The sequence below is a fragment of the Bison bison genome, unplaced genomic scaffold, assembly GCF_000754665.1.
Source record: "Bison bison bison isolate TAMUID 2011002044 unplaced genomic scaffold, Bison_UMD1.0 scf7180017864238, whole genome shotgun sequence".
Classification (NCBI taxonomy): Eukaryota; Metazoa; Chordata; class Mammalia; order Artiodactyla; family Bovidae; genus Bison; species Bison bison.
This window is the reverse complement of record NW_011494810.1, coordinates 1,320,773-1,337,830: the sequence shown is the minus strand read 5'-3', so window position 1 is coordinate 1,337,830 and position 17,058 is coordinate 1,320,773. Positions and strand designations below refer to the sequence as shown.

Genomic DNA, 17,058 nt, shown 5'->3' with positions numbered 1-17,058 from the left:
AAGGGGACGACAGAGGATGAGATGGCTGGATGGCATCACTGACTCGATGGACGTGAGTCTCAGTGAACTCCGGGGGTTGGTGATGGACAGGGAGGCCTGGTTTCTTGTGATTCATGGGGTCGCAAAGAGTCGGACACGACTGAGAGACTGAACTGAACTGAACTGAATACCATCTGCAGGGAGGAAAATACCACGTATACACAACATTCATGCATAAATATACAGACAGATGCAAATAGGAATCTTATGGCTTCCATTCTAAAATTTTAGCTGTGAGTCAGGCATGACAATGATATAAAATTCAGAATTTTATGTAAGAGTTGGTGCTGCCCACTTTATATTTTTATCAGAACTGTGTTCATGGCAGATGGAACACGTTAAAGTTACCTGCTCAATATGGGGACTAAAACGTTTTGCCATATTTCTCAAGGGAGACTTTTAAGATTTTATTTTGCCCTGATATATAATCTTGCAGAGGCTGTGGGCTAAATTTGGAGTGAGGGACTGAGGAGACAGTAAATAGCAATCTGGCTATGTTCAAATCCTGTATAAATGGATAAAATATTTGGTTTGTTCCAATTAGTTCTTTTTACTTTTTCAGCCTCAGGTAGCTTTTTGGGTCCGTGGTCTCTTGAGAACCTCTGGTAGGGGAGCAGGGCCTAAAGTTTGACACACCACAGGAAAGTGAGAGGCTGGAGTGGGAAGGAAAGGTCTAGTGGGTGAAGGGAGGAATACAGGAGGTAGGAGTTTGAATGGAAACCAATCAAAAGATTTAAAGGAGCCAAAAGGAAAACTTAAGGTGATAGAAGGATGGAGGAGTAAAGGGGAAAGGAAAGGATACATCTCAGATGAGATGGTTTGGGGGGGATATTAAGTTTCCCAAAGAAGCCACTGAATTTCAAATTGTCTTTAGTAAAGTCAGTCCACAGGAAAGGACATGAACAGAATGAATGTCACTGTGGTGAAGCATATAGGCTGCGAGAGCTTGAAAAGATGGAATTTCAGCTGGCTGAAAATCTCCCAAGTTCTTAACTGGTGGTTCATTTCAGTTCAGTTCAGTCGCTCAGTCGTGTCCGACTCTTTGCGACCCCATGAATTGCAGCATGCCAGGCCTCCCTGTCCATCACCAACTCCCAGAGTTTACTCAGACTCATGTTCATCGAGTCAGTGATGCCATCCAGCCATCTCATCCTCTGTCGTCCCCTTCTCCTCCTGCCCCCAATCCCTCCCAGCATCAGAGTCTTTTCCAATGAGTCAACTCTTTGCATGAGGTGGCCAAAGTACTGGAGTTTCAGCTTTAGCATCAGTCCTTCCAAAGAACACCCAGGGCTGATCTCCTTTAGAATGGACTGGTTGGATCTCCTTGCAGTCCAAGGGACTCTCAAGAGTCATCTCCAACACCACAGTTCAAAAGCATCAATTCTTCGGCACTCAGCTTTCTTCACAGTCCAACTCTCACATCCATGCATGACCACTGGAAAAAACAAGCCTTGACTAGACGGACCTTTGTTGGCAAAGTAATGTCTCTGCTTTTGAGTATGCTATGTAGGTTGGTCATAACTTTCCTTCCAAGGAGTAAGCGTCTTTTAATTTCATGGCTGCAGTCACCATCTGCAGTGATTTTGGAGCCCCTCAAAATAAAGTCTGACACTGTTTCTACTGTTTCCCCATCTATTCCCCATGAAGTGATGGGACCAGATGCCATAATCTTCATTTTCTGAATGTTGAGCTTTAGGCCAACTTTTTCACTCTCCTCTTTAGTTTTCAAACAAAGAAATCTGCTTTAACCCAGGCTCCCTGTCTTATAAACAGAGAAGTCTGGGACTCTAACCTGATCTCTTTTGACTGGGATTCTGACTCAGCTTGTAAAGTATATTCAGAATCTTACGTCAAAATTTATCATTATCAACTTCAACAGACTTCTTCTTCTTTTTTTTTTTTTTTTTTTGAGCCCTGGATCAGGAGTTGGACTCACCAATGGATTCCCAATCAGTAAGTCAGGAGTGAAGACAAAGACTTCAAAACTGTGCACCTGGGGTCCTGAGTGAGTGGTCCAGTAGTCAAATGATGTATCTGATTCTTTCCAAGTTGTGACACCAGATAATTGTCAAAGATAAAACTGGGTCCTAGGTAAGATGATAAACAGGTGTTATTGATTAATACACTATTGAAATAGGGAAGAGTCCAGGGTAAACTGAGTTCAACTATGACTTGAGCAGAGGTGACTGGGTGTTTGAAAGGGAGGATGAGGGAGTAGGGAGTGAGGTAAGCAGGGGATTAAGCAGAGTCAGTGTTCATTGAACCACTGTTTACTATACCCAAGACATGGAGGCAACCTAAATGTCTATTGACAGATGAATGGATAAAGAAGATGTGGTACATGTATATAATAGAATACTACTCAGCCATTAAAAAGAATGAAATGATGACATCTGTAGCAGCATGGATGGACCTAGAGATTATCAACTAAGTGAAGTAAGCCAGACAAAGAAAGGCAAATATCATGATATCACTTACATGTGGAATCTAAAAAAAAAATACAAATGAGCCTATTTACAAATAGAAACAGACTCATAGACTTAGAGAATGAGCTTTTGGTTACCAGTGAGGAAAGATGAGGGTGGGGATAGATTGGGAGTTTGGGACTGAAATATATACACTGCTATATTTAAAATAGATAACCAACAAGGACCTACTGAATAGCACTGGGAATTCAGTTCAACATTCTATAGTAACCTAAATAAGAAAAGAATTTGAAAAAGAATAGGTATGTGTATGTTGTTGTTGTTTAGTTACTGAGTTGTGTCTGATTCTTGGGACCTCATGGACTGTAGTCCACCAGGCTCCTTTGTCCATGGGATTTCCCAGGCAAGAATACTGGAGTGGGTTGCCATTTCCTTTTTTAGGGGATCTTCCCAACCCAGGGATTAAACCTGCTTCTCCTGCATTGGCAGGCAGTTCTTTACCACTGAGCCACCAGGGAAGCCCAGATACATGTATATGCAAAACGGAATCACTGCTGTATACTTGAAATGAACACAACATTGTTAATCAACTATACTGCAATATAAAATAAAAATTTAAATAAAGAAAAATGGAAATTTACAAGAATTTACACTTGTGGAAACTGGCTCCTACCCTTCTATATAAACTAGGAGACCAGGATACTATCTTCAAGTGTTGACTGGCAGTAAACTGTTTTTTTAGCCTTGAGTTTTTTCAGGCAGGAGCTGTAACAGGGGCTAGGTCATCCCAGGGACACAGCCTTGAGTTGTTAGAAATGATGCTCAAGTTTGTTCAAGGCTCTTAGGTTGGGTGTTAGATAGAATCCTTTGTGCTCGGAGACTACAAGGTTGAAGACTAGTTAAGAATAGGGCTCAGAAGAACCTGAGTTTGGTCAAGGAGTCTGTCAGAATTTCATATGAATAAGAGAAAAAGTTAATGCTCACGTAGTGTGGTAGTCAGATTTGGAATATGAGTGCTAATGAACATCTTGCCCCCCTAAATCCTAATTGCTTTTCTTAATAGATATGGAAAGCAAAACAGCCAAACACCGAGGTCATAGATATAACTGCAGGCCACAGGAGCTGTTAGTCAAGCTCAGGATGGTGTCAGAGTCAAACCACTGCAGACCTAGGCAAGTGGAAGCTTAGGGACCTTGTCTCCTGGGGGCATCCTTCTGAACTTTCTCACCTTAGGATGGTGATTAGGATCAGGTTGTAGGGCTTAAATCAAGCCAGACTGATGCACTGTGCCTAGCGATACAGACATGGTTCTTGATGAACTTCAAGAAGAGGAGGCAGGACTTGTTTTGAAATATGGACTGAGTTCAGGGGACCAGAGGAATCAGAGGATCTAGGAACACTTTGGTGAGTGGCAGAGGTGAGGGTTGGTTCTCTATGGGTTCCAAAGGGAGTAGGAAATATAAAGCCAAGAACTGAGAAGGCTATGGGGGTGAGTTGGGTTAAGAGATTGTTATCTAGAAACAAAATGGTCAGCTCAGGGGACAGTGTTGAAGGAGAGGTCAAAAATGCATCCCTTAGGAGGAAAGGAGAGAGAGAGAGAGAGCCAGAGAGAAGCCTGTTACACGCACACCCCCACACTCTTCACACATAAAGGTATTTGTGTGTGTGTGTGTGTGTGTGTGTGTGTAGTAAAAAAAGGGGTGGGGTTGGAGAGAGATTGATTTTGTAAACTTCTATGTGGTTTATTCTCTATTTATTTGGCCAATAAACTGAGTCGCTCACAGGTAAAACCTAACCTCATACCCCAGATTTGGTTGGAACTAAGAAGTTCCTTTGTATATTGAAGTAATTCAGGCTCATGTTTAAAGATTAAAATTGAACAAACAAACAAAAAAACAATACTTTAACCTCCCTCCCTTCTTCATCCTTTCCCTCGTCATCCCAGTCTAGTTGCCAGAAGGAGAACTCAGTGACTTTGGGGTTTGGTTTGCCTGTAGTTACTTCCTTATGTGTAAATTTTATCACCAGTCCCTGTCTATTGCTCCTCTGGTCAGAGGGCTCATGATTAAGTCATTTATACTATGCTCTACCTCCTCACCACTCTTCCCCCATGACTGTTACAGGCTCATTTTCTCCCATATATATGTACATCTACATTTTTGAACAATCATTTTTCAACTAAGGAAGTGAAAGAAGATCTTCAGGAATGAAGGAGATCAGAGAAATTATTCTATCAAAGGACATTTATGGAAATAAAATACTGGAGGGTATTTCAAGCAAAATGAACCCAAGGAAAGATAAAGTAGATGAGATATGTAACATAAGGAAGAGTGGTGTGCAGCAAAATTGCCAAAAGTAATGAGTGTTATTTTAACTGTGGCTAATGTAGTGATTTTTAATGTAATTTTTAGAAAATAGTTCTTAACATAGAAGAAGGACAAAATGTATTTAAAAACATCTGAAACGAAACTTCCAGATTATTTCAATTAACCTTGGGAGTTTGGAGGGGGATGAGTAGAAAGAAAGGGAAGAGAAGTAAAAACATGTTCAATATTTTGTCTCATTGAGAAGTGACCAGCACTTCTAGACACACTGAGGAAAAAAAAATACTCTCTTACATTTTTAAGAGTAATTACAAATAGAAATAGGTTACAGAACTTTAAAACCACTAGAGGGAGCACAAAGAAAGAAAATTGTACAACCCGACTGTTAGGAAACAAATATGCAAGAAGAAATTGTTTCATAGGAACATAAAATAACAAGACAAGAGTAAAAGTCAAAGCAAATCAGTGAGCACAATAAATGTGACAAATTAAGTTCTCCTATTAAAATAAAGAGATTTTGTCATGTGGGAAATATTTTACCCATTGTTTGTGTTCTAACTTTATTTATAGTATAATTCATCTTCAGTTCAGTTCAGTTCAGTCGCTCAGTCGTGTCCGACTCTTTGCGACCCCATGAATCGCAGCACGCCAGGCCTCCCTGTCCATCACCAGCTCCCGGAGTTCACCCAGACTCACATCCATCGAGTCAGTGATGCCATCCAGCCATCTCATCCTCTGTCGTCCCCTTCTCCTCCTGCCCCCAATCCCTCCCAGCAGCAGAGTCTTTTCCAATGAGTCAACTCTTCGCATGAGGTGGCCAGAGTACTGGAGTTTTCAGCTTTAGCATCATTCCTTCCAAAGAAATCCCAGGGCTGACCTCCTTCAGAATGAACTGGTTGGATCTCCTTGCAGTCCAAGAGACTCTCAAGAGTCTTCTCCAACACCACAGTTCAAAAGCATCAATTCTTTGGTGCTCAGCCTTCTTCACAGTCCAACTCTCACATCCATACATGACCACAGGAAAAACCATAGCCTTGACTAGATGAACCTTTGTTGGCAAAGTAATGTCTCTGCTTTTGAACATGCTATCTCGGTTGGTCATAACTCTCCTTCCAAGGAGTAAGCGTCTTTTAATTTCATGGCTGCAGTCACCATCTGCAGTGATTTTGGAGCCCCCCCAAATAAATCTGACACTGTTTCCACAGTTTCCCCGTCTATTTCCCATGAAGTGATGGGACCGGATGCCATGATCTTCATTTTCTGAATGTTGAGCTTTAAGCCAACTTTTTCACTCTTCTCTTTCACTTTCATCAACAGTAGTGAAATAAAGTATACATGCTCCAATCAATAATGAATCCTTGGTTGCACAAGTGTTTCCATATGACCCTGAAAGGATATGTTGCCACATTTTATGCCTTATTTAGAAATTTTAAATATTTTAAAAAATGGTTTCCATCTAACATAACAAACAGATACTATTTGTATGTCCAAGGAGCCAGGAGAGAGTGTAGATGACACAGTGGAATCCACCTTATGCCGGGGAAGGAAGCACTGGTTTGACGCCTATGAGCGTGGAGCATCCTTAAATAACAGCCTAATCACTTTTTTCTATTAAAATCTCTTCATGTAACTCAATCTCTGTCAAATCCTATTTAAAAAAGGATTTGACAGGCTGCTTAAAAAAAAAAACATAATCGAAGCACACTGGTCAAAGCGTGCCCTCTTTTCCCTTTATGTGAACCCTTTATGTGTTCTCAACAGGGCCTGCATTAGCTGATGGCTTCTTTACAACCAATTCTTACTCTCCATGATTCTGCTCATTATAAGAGGATATTGGCTAATTCTTTACTAGACAGGGATTCCTTTAAGGCTGGAGTGTCCAATGAGGATGCCTTTGGGCCACACTCCTAAAGTCACTCCAGAAATGCCTGTTGACCTTGGAGAATTCAGGGTGGTTGAGTAGTGGAAGGGTGTGTGAGGCCCTTGTAGCCCTTTATGTCCCCCAGGACCTAGCTTAAAATGAATGCCTGAGCTGGTAGTGTGTTTCTCCTTCTCTCTCAACACAAGTGTGCACGTCACCATTTGTGTGACAAAAGCACAATGGTAGGCGCCCTGCCAGCTGACAAGCACAGGACTTTCAGTCTAAGTTTCTTGGAAAACAACAAAAGAAGGTATGTAATAGGAGAGTTCAGGGAGCCATGCTATGGGCTGGGGGAAGGTTGCTGAGAAATTAGCAAATTTTCTGCCTCTGAGCAGTGCAGAGCAAAACCCATCTCCTTTAATAACTGTCTTCTCTTCTGTGGATCAGGTCATGTGATTGGCTAGCATCTTTTGTGAGGAAGAATTACTGCTGGTACCCAAGGGTCAAGGAGACTTGGCTGCTGAAAAGCAGGAGCCAGAATTGTAGAGGAGAAAAAAAAAAGTTACATAAAGACATTTGTAAATGTGGCCCCATGAGACATTTATACAAGTTTAAACTATATGAGGCAACTTAAAAAATGAGAAGAAAGTATGTATACAGAGGTAAGAGGAAATTCATTCATGAAGGCATTGGAAGAAGAAATTTTGAGCAGAAACTTGGGGAAAGAGATTAGCAGAGAGAAGAGGTGGGTGGGATGCTGGGAGAAAATGCATGGGGGCGGAGGTAACCACCATGGGCGCTTGGCTGGTAGAGATTAGGGTCCAAGAAGAAACAGAAAGAAGACTGGAAAAGCTAGAATGAACAGTGAGAGGTAGTGAGAAAGAGGACACAAGTTCCTCCATGGACTCTGAAGATGAGGGAAAGCTTTATATATTTTCAAACTCAGTATAGAAGGGGACTTCCCCTCTCCCCTACATTTACATCTGTTCTCACAAGTTTATCTTAAGCTGTTCTTATTGCCATTTCTTCTGCTGTCTTTCCTTTTTTTTTTTTTTGCAGAAGAATTAACCGATCTACTTGTGAATTTGGCATGACTTTTTGTTCCATCTTCCCATGTTGTATGTGAGAATGGCCTTTATGCTGGGGGTGTTCTCAGGCTCCCCCACCCATGAATCCTCTCAGACAACCTCATGGCGAGGTTGGTATACACCAAGGAGAATTGGCCAAAGTGACCCAATGGAATAGCTGTAAAGATGAGTTCCTCACTGACCAAAGGCAGCTGAGTTCAGTTCAGTCACTCAGTCGTGTCTGACTCTTTGCAACCCCATGGACTGCAGCATGCCAGGCTTCCCTGTCCATCACCTGGAGCTTGCTCAGACAAATGCAGCTGAGGCTCCTTCCCTTTTCACTTGCAGCTCCCCAGGAGTCCAGAGCCCATCCTCTTTTTAAACACAGGCATGTATGCATTTCTTGAGGCTTTGGAATGAGGTGCTCAGGTGCAGCTGGTAGGAGGGGGCACAGGGTCCTGTCCCTGCTGGAGGACGCACCCGGAAGTGCAGGAAGTGGCAGCTGGGGGTCTCCATCCCACTGTGTCCAGCTGTGCTGTGTCCAGAAGTCACAGAAGTGAACTCTGTATGCTGCCTTTGGATCCTGCTGTGACATTCTCACCTCTCCCCAGGTGGTGTGTAGGACCTCAGGGAAAGACCAATAAAAATCTCAGGATTAACCTTTCCAAATAGTCCCTCAAACAATCACCATTTTTCTTCCCATCCTGAATCACTTCAGGTCCTTTGAATGTCCAATTGACTCTTGGCTACCAACTAGGACAATGTTCCACTTCCTTCTGTAGAATAAAAGGTCCTTTGCAATTTGGTCCCATCTATTTTTCTTTCCAGGACTGCCTTCAACTGGTGATTTTTGTAAACTCTCATGGCAAGCCCATAACCTATTCCTGCCCCATACATGCTAACAGCCTCCCTCCACTCAGTGCTTTTACCCTTCCTTTTGTCTCCATCATTTCCCTGATCCTGTTCTTTATTCAGTGTCAATTTTAGGTTAAATCTGTCCCTGGGCCCTCCTCTGTCTCCCCAACCCTCCGGGACTGGGACCCACCATTTGAGCTCACTACTCAGCTCCCTTTGCTGTCCTGGGATGTCTCTATGGGGTGCATGCACCAGCCTGCCTCAATATGGAGCATCACCATCAGGTTGGGGCTCTGAAGTTCATTGTTTTCATTTCCATCCACTAACCCAGAACCCCAGCATCTGCACAGGCCCCTCCCTAAACATCAGGCATTTCTTTCTGGGAGTCCTCCATGTGCTTGAATTCCCCTGTACCACAGCTCTGACTTGTCCCCTAGGAATGATGTCAGGGTGGGGGTAATAGCTGGTTAGGCTGGCACCTTGGTCCATTGTGCTTCATTCCCACTAACACCAAAGTGGCACAGTGGCATATGGAAAAATGGGGTAAGGGTGGGATAGTCATTGTTTCTCCTCTTTTTGAGCTTTGCTCCATTAGAGGAGTCCCAGCACAACACCCTGCTGCATTTCCAAGTTGTATGTGAACAGCTATTGCAGGTTTTACTCATGGCCAAGTTCCAAGATTATTTTTCTTACTGTCCTTAACCCTGTGGAGGTAAGAGTTGAGCACCAGAGTTAAGAGTTGAGCACCAGACCTTTCCTAATCCTCAGTGGATATTCCTGTCCAGTCTCTATATGTTTTGCTATGATGGTGAAGAGAAAGGGGCAGGCATGGCCATCCTGCCTCCCTGGAACCCCAGAGATCCTGGGCAGCCAGCTGGAGCGTCTTCTCCCTGCTCTGAGCTTCTGTAGTTTGCAGTCCCTACAAAACTCCCAGATACCTTTACCCTACTTCTAAGACCTTAGTGGGGGCACTTTCCATGGAAATTCAATTCAGGCAGGATGTGACAGAGACTTCCTCGTTTTGTTCTATCTATCTTGGTTTTTATAACAAGGGACTGAGCAAGCAGCATGTATCTTAATGTGGAAGGTGAGTGAATAATTCTGTCACAGAAGAGCTGGTCCCCTTCTATTGTGTCAGCTCGTGTCTACAGGACCTTAGCATCTGGAGCCAGAATACTTCGTGATTGTCTGCCTTGCAGGGAACTTGAGATCACCTGTCATTTTGGACCCTTTGCTGCTATCTGCCAGGTACGTGACTCAATCCTGTCTAAACCTCCACCTTTCAGAAATGGGACACAGAAAATGAGGGCTGAGGAGATAGCACAGCATGGGTTGGTACCATCTTATCAGCTGAACCTGGCTGCAGGATAAGGATGTCAGTGTGACCGAGGGGAGATGCCTGTTCTGGCAGTTCCACCTGAATAGGAAGGATTCAGACACATCCCATTTCCCCCTCAAGCCATATGAAACCTCATTGAAGATCTCTCCTTGGGGCAATTCATCTCCCTTAGAGACCAGGGGTGTAAATACTCTTGTGGACCTATTGAAATAAAACCAAAGCAAGCCAGGGAGCATTAACTAACAGTTTGCGGAGGGCAAAGCATTGCCGTGGGTGCTGAAAGAGGAGAGGGTGCAAATGTGCCAAAGTCCTACCCCTGGGGGCTTAAGGCTTAGGACACAGGGAATAAGAGAGGGGCAAAGCACACACAGCCCAAGCCTACAAAACAGCAAAAGCAAAGTAAAATAATATTCAAAGAGAAACTCAAGAGTTGAAGGACTGGAAATCAAGAAAACATAAATGTTGTTCAGGAGTTGGACATGCAGGAGGAGAAAACTGGAGTGAAGTTGGAGTGTGGCCAGGGAAAAAATGAGAAGGAACACAGAAAGAAGAGGAAAGATAAACTTGGGTGGAGGGTAGCAGCATTTCTTTGGCATTGGTGTGCACGACCCTTATATCTCCCTGTGTCTTCAAAGGCTCCCTGGAGAGCAGGGAGCATGTTCCCCACCAGCAGAGCTTAACTCTAACCTGGGACCCCCTTTTGGGCCATCCTTCCCCTCCCTGGGTCTTCCATCTTCCTCAAATCTGCAACGTGTCCAGTCTCTCACCTTTCCCCAGCAAAACCTCACCATCAGAAAAGGAAGCTAAAATCCATTTCCACTGTGATGTGAATAGCTGAGATCAGAAGAGGTTTCCTCTCAGAGGGGTAAGGATCAGAGTGTTTCAACTGCTGAGGGAGGTTGGAAAAGGCAAACTTCTGGCAGCAAATGGGGAGGAATATGCTCTTTAGAACAGGAAGGGAGCATTCAGTTCAGTTCAGTTCAGTCGCTCAGTTGTATCCAATTCTTTGAGACCCCATGAATCTCAGCACGCCAGACCTCCCTGTCCATCACCAACTCCTGGAGTTCACCCAGACTCACGTCCATCGAATCAGTGATGCCATCCAGCCATCTCATCCTCTGTCATCCCCTTCTCCTCTTGCCCCCAGTCCCTCCCAGCATCAGAGTCTTTTCCAATGAGTCAACTCTTTGCATGAGGTGGCCAAAGTACTGGACTTTCAGCTTTAGCATCATTCCTTCCAAAGAAATCCCAGGGCTGATCTCCTTCAGAATGGACTGGTTGGATCTCCTTGCAGTCCAAGGGACTCTCAAGAGTCTTCTCCAACACCACAGTTCAAAAGCATCAATTCTTTGGCACTCAGCTTTCTTCACAGTCCAACTCACATCCATACATGACCACTGGAAAAGCTATAGCCTTGACTAGATGAACCTTTGTTGGCAAAGTAACGTCTCTGCTTTTCAATATGCTATCTCAGCCCCTCTATTTTCCCTTCAAGAATTCACCAGACGGCTTCCCTCCAATTAAAGGCTTTAAAATCAGCTCCTTCGTGTTGGAAGCAAAAGTACTATGGGGCGTGACCTCCTGCTGGAGAAGATGCTGTTGACAAGGTCTGAGGGAAACACTCATTTTAAGCTGTTTTATCACAAGTGGATTTGTTTATATTCATTTATTGGTTGGTTAGTCTTGCGGCTGACATCTGGGGACTCAAGCCACTTCTTCAATTGCCGTGACATGCTGTCAGGGCGAGTGCTGCAGTCTGTGACGAGGTGGTCCCTAACAGGGGTCGTGAATTGGGGGACAGGAGAACTGAGGTGCCCTTGACACGACACTGCTGGTGAGGAAGCTGTGTCCAGAGAAGTGCAGAGCTTGGGAGGAACTCCCCCAACTCCACCACCTTCCAGCCATGTGTGCAGGGCAAGTCACTTAGCCTCTCTCTGCTTCAGTTTCCTTGTCTGTACCTTGGTCCTATAATAATAGTAATAATACTTCTGATATAGGAAAGTTCTGGGTAGATAGTAAGCACTCAATTCATATTAGTTTTTATTATTGTGGACATATGCATGTATGTATGTGTGTTTATGACCTCTTCCACCTGCAGCCTCAGTGACTGAAATCGCAAGAGTGTATCACAACAGAGAACTGCAGTCCTGATAGTAATTCCGGGGTCTTGAACACACAGACTGACTGATAGATGGCAGCTTCCTCCTTCCCCAGGAATATGGGACCTTGAATACTGATCCTGCTGTGAGGTGCCCCTTCCCCCAGCTGCAGGCCCATCTAATGCCCTGTTGCTGCCTTGGGAACACTTAAGTTGTTCCTAGCACAAGTCTTGACTAATTCCTCACAGTCTGGCCAGTCCATATGGATCCATAAACACCCTCTGAGCTCCTCTTGTTTTGGAAGGCCTTAGCTGGTGCTGATGTATCCTTAGAGCTTCACACTCATAGGGCTCTGTGTCCTTTGCTCCCAGTTGGTGGGCCTGTCGCAGACACATTCCTGCTGTCAGCCAAAAGGGTGAAAGGCTAGACTGCCCAGCCTGAGCCTGGGCTCTGGCCCAGGGCCTCTGTTCTGCTGGTTATTGTGTGATCATATTCTAATAGCTGCTGGCTATCAAAACAGCCAGGCCCCCTTGAAAGGGGACTCCAGTCTCCTTCCTTAGGGGCCCCTTTTGATGCATGAATGAAGCCTCCCCAACTTAGCCTCTGCTTTCCATGAGGCAAGGCCCCTGACCCACTGACTCAAAGGCCATTGCCCCTCCCTCTGGCAGTGGTCCTGTCAGCCCAGGTCCTTCCAGCACAGAGGTCATTCATGTTGCCTGCCTTCCATCAACTTACCTACACACTTCCTCAGACCATCTTTTGCTACATGACCAACAGTTTTAAAGTCTTTCACATACTGTTAGCTTTTTTTTTCATTGTCAACTATTTTATTCTAAGGATTTTGACAGTTTAGGTAAATTAATCAATTGAAAGAGGAGGAAAAAAAAATATGACTACCTGAATAGTTGCAGAAAAATAATTTACTAAAAGCTAATACATTTTTCTCTCAGCTTTATGAAGTATGATTGACAAATAAAAATGGTATGTATTATTTATTTTTTTAAACATATTTATTTACTTGGCTGTGTTGGGTCTTAGTTGTGGCATACAGGATCTCTAGTTGTGGCACGTGAACTCTTAGTGGCAGCGTGTGGGCTCTAGTCCCCTGACCAGGGATTGAACCTGGGCCCCCTGCATTGGCAGTGGGAAATCCTATATATAGGATCACCAGGGAAGCCCCCCAAATTGTATATATTTGTACCATATGATATCTTGATAAACACATTCATTGTGAAATAATAATCACAACCAAACTAATTAACATATCTACCATCTCACATAGTTATCTTTTTTGTTTGTTGTGAGAACACTAAAACTTTAATCTTAGCAAAAATTTAAGTATACAATACAGTATTATTGACTATGATCCCATTCTATACGTTAGATCTTCAGAACTTATGCATCTTGTAACTGAAAGCTTGTACCGTTTGACCAACGTGTACCACATTCCCCCATCCTCTTCCCCTGCTAACCATCATTCAACTCTTGCAATTCAACTTTTTTTACTGTAAGCTTTCATATGTAGGATGGATACACAAAGTCTTACTGTATAGCATAGAGAACTATATTCAATATCCTATGATAAACCATAATGAAAATATTTTTAAAAAAGAAAGTGGATCGAAATTGGGTCTCCTGCATTTCAGGCAGATTCTTTACCGTCTGAGCCACCAGGGAAGTCTCTATAACCCAAACTGTGTGTGTGTTAGTCACTCAGTTGTGTCCGACTCTGTGATCTCAGGGACTGTAGCCCACGAGGCTTCTCTGTCCTTAGAATTCTCCAGGCAAGAATACTGGTGTGGGTAGCCATTCCTTTCTCCAGGGGATCTTCCCAACCCAGGGATCAAACCCAGGTCTCCTACATTGCAGGCAGATTCTTTACCATTTGACCAACCAGGGAAGCCCAACACAAACCATAATGGAAATAAATATTAAAAAAAAGAATAAATCACTTTACTGTACAGCAGTAATTAAGACATTGTAAATCAACCACACAATAAAAAAAGAACTAAAGTCCTTCATGTAAACCCTACTGGTGATATTACTGATGGTGTGGCTGGGGCTCTGTAGCCACAGGACCCCAGGAACGGGTGCCATCTCGCAGGTCTGTGGGAAAAGGCAAACCAAATAGTAGAGTGGGGTGGCAGACAGAGGGAGAGGGGAGACTGGGGAAGCTGGAGAGTAGAAACTGCCATGGGCCTTTCTGCTCTGGGATGCTATGATGGAGTGAAAGGAGAGGGATGTAGCCTCTAGAAGAAGATGGGGAGAAGAAAGCAGTTGGAGGCAGAGGGAGGAGCTGATTTTTCTTTAAAGAGCATCCATCTCACTTTGAAGGCTTAACAACCCTCTGAGCTGGATTGGTTTCTTCTATTGTTCAAGTGAAAAAATTAATGTTCAACAAGTTACATAGTCTGCATAAAGTCCCACAACTAAATAGAGGAGAAATGTGGGGAGGCTTGTATATTTCCCAAGATGAATTGGCTGCCCAGGCTCACTGATTCTCATATTACATTACCACAGCTCCTCAAGGGGCATCAGGAGTGAAGAGGGAACAGCCCTTGCTTGCACTGGGGCTGGGTCTCTGGGGCCACAGATGGGTTTGGGGAGGGATCGATGAGACAGCCCCATCACTGTGGTCTTAAAGATGTTATTAACTCAGTGACAGTCATCAACTGACCTCCTGGGAACTCCACCTGAGGTCTCAGGGCTGGAAAAAGGTGTTCTAGGTGTGGCTGGAGTTAAAAGGCAGCCAGGCGTGCATGCCACTTAGGAAAGTGCACTGTGTTTGTTCCTCTGTTTTGTGGACCTGATGTTCCAGGTCAAAGGGAATCAGGAACAGGTTTGGGCAGAGAAAAGGAAAACGCATCTGGGAGTTCTTATAGATTTCCCTTTGTTTGAGCCAAGTCACTGAAACCTAACTCAGCTCCCACACAATGCATGGCTCTATTCCTGGCCCTAAACAATGTGAAGCTCAGAAGCTGCTTCCTCTGGGACCCTTTGGCCCTGTCCTGTTAAAGGACTGTGAGTCCAAGCAAGGGTCAACCCCACCACAAGCAATGCTGCCTGTTAAAATTAGAAGCAACTCTCACATCTGGCTATGACTGAAAGAAGCCAGGCCCTGGAGCTTGCAAGTCCCCCCCCAAAAAAAGACTTGAGGCAATAACAGATGTCAGGCCTGATACATGGAGTTCTAACTCTACTGCATCACTCCAGTATGTCTTTATCCCTCTGCAGGTGGCCCCCACTTCTGTGGAAAAGTGATGGATTTTTCAGTCTTCCTGAACTCCTACCAGCGAGGACGTCTGCCCAGCAGTCTCTTCTTCCTCACTCACCTGCTCCTTCTCCTCCAGCCCAGGGTGCTGTGCTCAGGTAACATGTCTAAACTATATCCCAGACAGCCAGGACCTCAGCGAGCACATCAGCTTCTGCCCACCCCTTCTGCAGGTTATTCCAGGACTGAGATCTTGCAGCCTTTTACTAGGCTGTCTCAGGGGCTACAAAATAAGCCCTCCATCCCAGTTATTAAAGAGTCACTGACCCTGAGCACCATCCAGCCCCACAGTGCTTCTCCACCATCCCTTCAGGGCCCCCCCATCCCCAACAACTCCACAGCTCACAAACATGGCAGAAGGCATAGTGGGAGGGTGCCAGGAAAGTCTTATTGATCTATACTTAGGCTGAACCAGTTGGAAAATATTTTTAACTCCTCTGCTGCGATATAAGCCATAGCTTTTGAAGAACACAAAGGATCCTGGTCATACCATCTCTCATGAAAGAAGCAACTAACAGAGAATGTAAACTAATTATGCAAATAGAATTCCCCAACTCCCTGAGCTGGAAACCAGGGATGCTGAAGTGATTGACAAAGAACAGCCCAAATCCTCAGTCTGTTCAAGGACGGTGAACAGACATGATATACATGACTGTCCAGCTGTGTGACCAGAGCTGCAAGAGAAATGTACCCAAAGATCTGGGATCACAGCTAAGAGACCAATTTGTTTTTTCCAGAAAGCCAAGAAGGGCCATGACAGGAGGTACTGTATGAGTAGAACCTTGCAAGAGACAGTCTGAGGCAGGGTACGCCCAGGAAAAGAGCCAGGCATCAGGCATGGGAGCAGTGACAGCTGGAGAGAACCTGAAGAGGGAAGCTGGTAGGAGCACTGTCAAGGCAATAGGCAACAAGGGGTCTCATATGGAGAGAAGAAAGGTGCTCCCATGCTATATGGGCCAAGTGAAGGATGGGAGGAATTCATAAAGGAAGAATTGGGGGTGGGATTAAGCTGAGATTTGAAAGAAGGAAAGGAGGAACACAGAAGCCAGAAAAAAATGAATGAAGGCATGCAGGGTGGAAAGGCACTGCAGAAGGAACAGCGACTCTCATGGAAATTGCAGAAAACAGGGAGTAAAGCAGCCAGTGGAGACATCACTGCAGAGGACAATCAAATGAAAGATCCAGATGAATAAAAATCTCGACAGCAGGATTTGATTTTAGATAGGAAAACCCATGAGGCAAGAAGCACCCCTCCCAGATTATTTTAATATTCTTTGTTATTATAGAAGCTGTGCGTGTACATTATAAAATATTAGAAAATCAAAAAAGCAAAATAGGAAAACAAAAGCAAAAATAAGAAAACATCTATTCACACCATGCAGAAATGATCACCATCAGTAATTTGGTCTTTCTTCTTTCAGATCTTTTATTCTGCACATTTATGCAAATATGTCAATTTTTATTCACGTAAGAGGATAGTGTACTTTTTTTTTTTGCCAAAGATTCCATTTAATTTAATGCCCTGGCCATATTGACACAACCATCCCCTGAATAATATTGGCAGCTGATTGGTTCAAACCAGCTACCAGTACCCCACCACACATTTGTATCTGGTGGAGAGTAAAAAAGTTGGCTTAAAGCTCAACATTCAGAAAACGAAGATCATGGCATCCAGTCCCATCACTTCATGGGAAATAGATGGGGAAACAGTGTCAGACTTTATTTTTTGGGGCTCCAAAATCACTGCAGATGGTGACTGGTGTCTGAAAGTAGAAGA

At 44.1% G+C, this 17,058-nt stretch overlaps 1 protein-coding gene across 5 annotated transcripts in view; it reads left to right on the top strand.

Annotated features, from left to right (window-relative positions):
• The first annotated feature begins 9,553 nt into the window (after positions 1-9,553).
• The window catches only part of BTNL9 (butyrophilin-like 9), a 23,024-nt gene continuing 15,519 nt past the window's right edge, over positions 9,554-17,058 (top strand). For 4 of the 5 annotated variants that reach the window (XM_010846486.1, XM_010846485.1, XM_010846484.1 and 1 more), the window contains exons 1-2: positions 9,556-9,820; positions 15,245-15,379. In XM_010846486.1, the coding sequence (XP_010844788.1) occupies positions 15,271-15,379 (109 nt within the window). In that variant the 5' untranslated portion in view covers positions 9,556-9,820; positions 15,245-15,270. Of the gene's footprint in view, positions 9,821-15,244; positions 15,380-17,058 lie in introns of all 5 variants that reach the window. The other variant, XM_010846482.1, reaches the window with a different exon arrangement.